The following is a 7,279-nucleotide window of genomic DNA, read 5'->3' as shown; positions in this document are numbered from 1 at the left end:
CATTTGGGAAAACAGTATTAGTTGGTCATTTTCATTAACCTAGGAATAAGCCTATCTCCCAAGCTGACTCCCTTTGTTAGAGGTGTGTTAATTGCTGATGATATGAAGATATTGCAGTTATGATTGCAACTATAAATTGTGACAGAGGCACCCACCTCACCTGATCCCTGGAAAGAAAATGAGCAGAGCACTGGGGGCAAATTGCTCCTCCCAACTTTGGCTTTACCTATGATCTTAACCTTGGTGCGCTCCGGTGGTGACGTCACTGTCTTCTCCTGTGTTTCTTCCTCCCACCGCGCTGAAATGCAGCTGCGCCATTCCGCCTTTGTCCATTGAAAGGAGCGGAGCGACCTACGACGGAGTGACACCGGGCGGCTCTGCAACTTTGACCATTTATCGCGTTGCAGTCGGAATCAACTTTATCTACTCAGTTGTAGTATCGATAAAAGCGAACCTAACGGACCTAGCGAGGCTTCGTTCGTTAATCTGGTCGTGCTAGCGCGTTATGAGCAAAGCGAGCATTTCTGAGTCCGCCATAGAGTCAACCCCGCAGAAGAATAGCAAAATGGAAGACACCAAATACCTGCCGGAGCTCCTGGCTGAGAAGGACAGCCTGGACTCATCGTTCACGCATGCCATGAAACTCATTTCTGCAGGTAATTTGATTTTTATTCTTGGGTTTTATCGAAGCTAACAGACGAGCTAACGTTAGCATGGCGCGAGGCCTAGTCTCTTTCTTCTTTGAGCGAGACGACAGCGGGCGGTACAGGCCTGAACAATGGTGTAATACACACGTGGTAGCGATGTGGGTCAACTTCTCTTGGTTTCAAATGCACCAGGTTTTGTTTAATTTACAAGCACTCGACTTTGTTTAGGATGTTGATTTACTTTTGTGTTTTTAATGAACAGTTTGTTTACCGTTAATTACGTTAATACCGTAGTTCACTGAATAGCTTCAATTCGGCTCGTTTTTTTTGCAGGGCGCTTCATTTATTATGTATTACGTAATGCACACATGCAATTAACGTTTAAACTGTGTTGCTTAAGGCACTAAAGACTATGATGGGTAGTGAAAAATTCATATTTGACTGGTTCGCAGGCCCCTATAAGATCATCCCGAGGTCAGTTGGACATTGAGTCTGCACATGCTTACAAACATTTTTCTCCTGCAGAGATTGAGAGGATTCAGAAGGGTGAAGCCAAGAAAGAGACAGAGAAGGAGACCTATCTGGACCTGTTTGCCACCAAGAATCTCAAACTGAAAGAGCGGGTGCTCATTCCTACCAAGCAGTACCCCAGGGTGAGTGTTTCCTTATTCCTATTCTAATTCAGGGCTTGACCACCGTTTAGTGTCCCTTAGGCGTTATCCGTCTGCAAAGGATGCTTCATTTTATGACTGGTGCCCAGTGGGACATTTGATTCATCCTGTTTTGTTTTTTTTTTTAGTCTTGGGTTAAACACGTTTAATGGAGGCACAATTTGCATAAGCATGTGGCACTATCAGACTAATCCTGTCTATCTGATCAAAGCACCCCTGTCTCCTCCAGCTTGCTGTCCCAGAATTAGTCAAGTCATGCGCTCAGTGCCCTACTAAGCTTGCTTCTGCGTGAACAATTTCGCAGTAGTCTAAAAAAATGCAGCTTGTGAGGAAAGGGCTGTGGTCACTACTGCAGAGCCGATAAGGGCATTTTTGTACCAAATTTGACTCTCATAACGTGATTTAATGTGGGAACAGACTGTACTTCCTGCCATCATGTTGACCTGTGATCTGCTTTTCTTTGCTAACTGTAATGAATCGTAATACAATTCCCCTACAGGTCAACTTTGTTGGTAAGCTTTTGGGACCTCAGGGCAGCACAATCAAGAGACTCCAGGAAGAGACTGGCGCTAAGATTTCTGTCCTGGGTAAAGGCTCCATGAGGGACAAGAATAAGGTATGTGTACAGACAAGCTTTCATTGCTACACTGTTGAAGGGATGATGTCTATTAATCTGTGATGTTTTGTTTCTTAATTATAATTTACATTTTATCTGCTCACCAGGAGGAAGAACTGAGGAAGGGTGGTGAGGCCAAGTATGCTCACCTGGCCATGGAGCTGCATGTGTTCATTGAGGTGATGGCACCCATACCAGAAGCCTATATGCGCATGGCTCATGCCATGGAGGAGGTCAAGAAGTTCCTTATCCCAGTATGTGCATCACAATCACTGAAACAGTTTGTGTACTTAATACTTAAGATTTGCATTCCTTATATGCCATGCATATAACATGCATATGCATGTTCTCCTCCTGCTGCCACAGGGGAATGTCATGCATAATTGACTGTTTTTGTCTTGTTCATAGGAACCTGGTGAGCATGACCCATACATGGATCCTCACTTCCTGAATGGATCCCAGGATGGTTCAGGCAGGGGGCGTGGTGGTCATATGGGACGGGGCAGAGGTGGACCACCTGGTGCTGGAGGACCAAGGTAGGACCCTGATTCATACTGACTTCTTGCACGTTGTAGAATCATCTGTTACCACACTGCATTGGCCTGTTAATATCTGCAAACACATTCTCATTGGAACCATGTCCCAAAATGCTCACACCATGCAGACACTGTTTTTATGCACTGCTATTGTATTATCACCAAGTAGCCTCTTGTTCATCAGTTTTGTGGTTGATCACATTTTACAACTCTGCTTATTCTCCACAGGGGGCGTGGGATGCCACGTGGGGCCCCTCGAGGAACAATGCGTGGTGGAGGCCCACGGGGAGGATTGGGACGGGGCAACGGTCCTAGAGGTGCACCATCTGGTAGGGGTGGACTAGCCTCTGCTCCCAACAGGGGAGGCTCAGCTCCCCGCTCCAGACCCCCTGCAGCAGGGGCTCCAAGGATGCTCCCCGCTGCAGCCATGTCTCACCAGCAACACCAGGGTCCTTCTTCAGGATCACAGCCCAAAGCCGATGCCTATGAAGACTATGTAAGTTTCCACTCCCCCCTGGATTCTACTTTTCACATGGATTGCCTTTTAGTGAATGGTAGTGATGTCTTGCTTGATGTAGTGTGGGTTCTTTGATAGCAGTGGTCGCGACTCACCTGACATTGTCTAACTATAAATTTGTTTTTTTTCTAGCCTCCATATGAAGAACAATACGCAGAGCCTGCCTACGAAGGATATGACAGTTACTATAATCAGCAAGCTGCACCTGCGTAAGTTTAAACTATATTGAATGACTATCTGCCCAGTTAATCTTTACTACATGTGAATGGGAGAAGTGCTGTATTAACACTTCTTTCCTGCCCACAGGGACACTGAATATTACGACTATGGACACGGAGAGGCCCAGGAAGCAGCATATGAGCCTTATGGTAAGAAAAATTTGTTGTCCAATTTTGTCTTACTGCATAGCACACACATTCACTGATGACTGGACCCCCTGTCTACCTCCCTCAGTATATTAACCAATGTCCTGTTCCTGTGTCTTTCCTCTCTGTCCTTGTAGCTCAAGATGATTGGGACAACTCATGGTCCAACTCTGGGGCAGGAGGCAAAGCCCCAGCAGCCAGGCAATCAAAAGGAGCCTATAGAGAGCATCCTTATGGAAGATACTGAACGGCCACTGGTAGAGAGTTGCTTTGGCAACTGTCTCCGATTGTAACTCGCTGAACTTTTCAAAAGTAATTTCCCCTCTCGTTTGTTCCCTTTTTTTTTTAAATTGTTTATTTTATTTTTGTTTTTTAAACTCAGTAGAGACGTTTTGTTGGATGTATCTTTAGAGCGCCAGGGGAGAAACATGGAGAAGGTTTTTCATTGTTTGCCTGTTTCCATTTAATGTTTGTTTCATTTGCGTAGTTGGCAGGTCCTAGTGACAAAAACCTAAAGGATCAAGAGTAACATTTTAGTGATATTTGATGGTTACTATTTAAGTTAATTTTCCATGAACAAAATGTGACTGTGGCGATAAATTTCCCATGTAGGCTGCATTTTAAAAGTCCTTCATGACTGGACAAAAATTATTCATAATGCCTCAATGTGACTTCACTATAACTAGAATAGATTTAGTCACCAACTCAAATACAGCCGTTTTGATTAAAAAACAAAAGTCTTATCATTTACTTCTTTATACCACAATTCAAATCTAGTCTTGTGTGAAGTTGTAGAATCTCCTAAAAACTTTTGAAGTCAATTTGACAAAGACAAATGCTTCTATTCTGCCACACTTTACAATTGGTATTTACAATCTGTCGGACTATTACTTGGAAAATCGACTCTGATGATCGACTAATTCTTGTAAAGCTTGAAGGATTAACAATCCTTACTGTGTGTGAGGAAAGCTGCAGCCAACTCAATATTTTGTACATAACCTTAGGACAACTGTGTATGCTTTAAGCCGTGCCGTCTCCAAAATGCATAATGCTTGTGTACCTTTGGCTAAATAGGATACTAAATATATCCCAAAATGTTTTTCTGCAGTGCGTGTTTCAATAAAGTTTCTAGTTTCTTTTTAATCAATCTAAACATGGTATTTTGCCTTTGTTGTACCAAAGGAATGCCTTCAGTTTGTGAAAGTGGTCCTCAGTGGTTCTCAACAACGCTGAATAAGCTGTATGTATACACGTCAGCCTGACGACAAAAAACAAAAGCAGTGTTTGGACAATGAGCTGATCCTCTTCGTCTGTTTTTCAAAACCTACCTAAATGACACTTGTTATGTCACCTTCAAAAAAAAATAAAGCTCATCATTCCTTGAGGTAATGTGCTGCCAAATACATGTTTGATTTGAGAATGATATAGTGCTTGAACATGTATTGTCATTAACCTTTAGTTAGTGTATCTATTCAAGCTCTCAAGAGAGCAATGTATCTTCAGCCACTTGAAATAACTGAATTTCAACAGTTTCAAATCAAGCTTGCAGGGATCTTACTTGACTTTGATGCAAAGTCATGCTGGCTGGTTTTTATAAAAGAAAAAAATCGCAGAGGAGAGGATTCTAAAAGCCTAAAGATCGCCACAAGAAGGTAAAACTAACCCCAACACTCATTTGTTAGATTTTTGTTTTCTTTTCTGTGCAAAACATCAAGTAATGCAAGTCATCCAAAACATATCAAAAACATTGAAGTACAAAATTATGCTATCTGTAGTTATTTCCGAGCAAAATAAGCCGTACAAAACAATCAGAAATGGTTGTGATGCAACTCTTGCTCAAATAAAACCAATACTGGTCCATTCATTTCACTCAATACTTACCAATTTCCATCTTGATAATTTTCTGTAGAATGTAGATTAATGAAAATTAGTAGTTGCACTCAAAGAGGTAAAACACCCCATTGGTGGACAAAAACCCTTCAGCTTGAGTTGCATGATATTTTTGTAGTATAAAGTTAGTCTTGCATGTGTGTTATCCACTGTGCATGTAAGCACTGGTGTGTCCGAGATCTCACTTGTGTTTCTCTTCTTAGGTTGTCAGAACTGTGTAGGTGCTGTTGGCACATTGAACTCCAGCATACCAGACTTTTATGGTCAGTTTAAAAGATGATGCAGACAAGTGTTAGCCTTGACTGTAGCTGTGTAGATGATTAAAATCTTCTCTTTGTCTTTAACAGGTCCATTGAAAGTCCCTGGAAAGAGCAGAGGCCTTGCAGTGTCTCTGAGACTCATTGCTTCTTTGTTCCCTCAAGGGATTTGTCCGGTTTTAAATGTAGGGGGAGCGTTCTCTATCGCTGCTGAGAAGATGCTCGCTCCTTTTTTTTTTTTTTTTTTTTTTTTTTTTTAAAATTTAAAGAGATGTGCTGAGTGATGATTGATTCTGTGGAATTTTATCCTTTTTATTGAATTTTAGGGTTTACAGTATTTTTTTACACAATTTTTACTGCCTTTTTATGAAACAGAAAAAGAAAATAAAGTCTTTTTTAACAAATTTAAATTGTGTTCTGTTTTAACATGTGGTCTGATCACCAAAAGAGCATTGTCCATATCAGCCAGAAGGCTGTCAGTGTGTTAAAGGCTGCACTAAGGTTTCAGTGAGTAAAGGTTAAATTTAAATATGCAGTCTTGCTGTTCAGCCTTGTTTTACATTATACATATGCATAGATTTTAATCTCAGTTTACCATGGTTTGATATGGGATTTGCTTGACCAAAGAAGAACTACTGTAGACCTATTTTTGGCTGCTATTTAAAGACCCAGAACAAACAGGCTGACAATTACTGCAAAATCCAATTATCAGATCTACACAGATTAACTGCAATGAAAAAGTGAGTAGTTTAATTACACAAACTTCCTCCTTGCCAGATTGGTAACAGGTGTTAATACCCAGTTCAGAATTTTGGCCACACTCCCTGAGCCTGTGGTGGAGTTAGGATTTAAAGAGTGGGTATAGTGCTGTGATGTAAGCAGGGTCAAGAGAAGTGACCTGGAGCCTTCAGTGGGACGTAAAAAGCACCAGGCAGAGGAAAAAGTGTAGATACTCCAAATAATAACCTTACATTCCTAATCTGTGTCAGAAAAAGAGATGTATTTCCATATTTAGACGTGGCTCAAAACTAATTAAAATATTAGAGTCCATATGCATGTTTTACAAGTTTATACATTTAATGTTCACTATTCCTCACTTCTGTTAAAGGCTATGTTGTGTAGGAGCTCAATAATCAGGGAGCCCAGTGTAGTATATGATATATTGTAGATTCTGTATATTATTTATTTCACCTCACTAAATCATTCCTTTGAACCATCTCTGAACTTCTTGTTTTGTCACTATTTGTTGGTAAGAAATGACAAAGTGTTGTCTGCTTTTGTGCAGGAGGTTTTTAGAAGTTCAGTTGTTTTTTTTAATAAATAGTAATATTAATACATTTTTAAACATTTGTATGACTACACCGGACTGATGAGCTTTTGCCGATGGATTATTAGGAGCTGAAAAACTTTTTTATCACACTGCAACATTTCTAACTGTTGTAACTTTCTAACATTATAAGACACTGAGAGACAGAGGCATTTTTAAGCAAATTCAACTCAAGCCAATTTAATAATATAGCAACAGATCACAAAAATTATGTCTGAACACTAATCAAAAAACCAGCTAATTTCCACAATTCCCACCACGAGCAAGCACTGTGGCAACGGCGGCAAGGAAAAATTCCCACCACGAGCAAGCACTGTGGCAACGGCGGCAAGGAAAAACTGCCTTTTAACAGGCAGAAACCTCGAGCAGAACCAGGCTCTGTGGTGGGCAGCTGTCTGCCTCGACCAGTTGGTTTAAAGAGAGGGGAGAAAGAGGAAGTGGGGGGGGGGGGGG

General features: G+C 41.2%; 1 protein-coding gene across 3 annotated transcripts; it reads left to right on the top strand.

Moving 5' to 3' along the window:
- The first annotated feature begins 298 nt into the window (after nucleotides 1-298).
- LOC126400622 (KH domain-containing, RNA-binding, signal transduction-associated protein 1-like) lies at nucleotides 299-5,731 on the top strand. 3 transcript variants are annotated; one of them, XR_007570991.1, is made up of 11 exons: nucleotides 299-656; nucleotides 1,173-1,300; nucleotides 1,818-1,934; nucleotides 2,042-2,188; nucleotides 2,343-2,470; nucleotides 2,699-2,966; nucleotides 3,120-3,196; nucleotides 3,294-3,355; nucleotides 3,490-3,664; nucleotides 5,446-5,505; nucleotides 5,590-5,731. XR_007570991.1 is itself a non-coding variant. In XM_050061484.1 (9 exons), the coding sequence occupies exons 1-9, from the start codon at nucleotides 506-508 to the stop codon at nucleotides 3,597-3,599; spliced, it is 1,188 nt and encodes a 395-aa protein (XP_049917441.1). In that variant the 5' UTR covers nucleotides 299-505; the 3' UTR covers nucleotides 3,600-4,741. The 3 variants fall into 3 exon arrangements, 1 of the variants encoding a protein (XP_049917441.1); XR_007570990.1 differs by lacking the exon at nucleotides 5,446-5,505; XM_050061484.1 differs by lacking the exons at nucleotides 5,446-5,505; nucleotides 5,590-5,731 and having other exon boundaries at nucleotides 3,490-4,741.
- The last annotated feature ends 1,548 nt before the right edge of the window (nucleotides 5,732-7,279 follow it).

This window comes from Epinephelus moara, chromosome 14 (genome assembly GCF_006386435.1).
Source record: "Epinephelus moara isolate mb chromosome 14, YSFRI_EMoa_1.0, whole genome shotgun sequence".
NCBI lineage: Eukaryota > Metazoa > Chordata > Actinopteri > Perciformes > Serranidae > Epinephelus > Epinephelus moara.
Note: the sequence above shows the minus strand (reverse complement) of the source record. Positions and strands in the feature narration are given on the sequence as shown.

What these genes read in the sequence shown, in the direction of transcription:
- LOC126400622 (XM_050061484.1), top strand. Translation starts at nt 506, where the DNA reads ATGAGCAAAGCGAGCATTTCTGAGTCCGCCATAGAGTCAACCCCGCAG. An exon ending in TCAAGAAGTTCCTTATCCCA is followed by an intron (nt 2,189 to 2,342) that starts GTATGTGCATCA and finishes TCTTGTTCATAG; the next exon opens with GAACCTGGTGAGCATGACCC. An exon ending in AATCAGCAAGCTGCACCTGC is followed by an intron (nt 3,197 to 3,293) that starts GTAAGTTTAAAC and finishes TCCTGCCCACAG; the next exon opens with GGACACTGAATATTACGACT.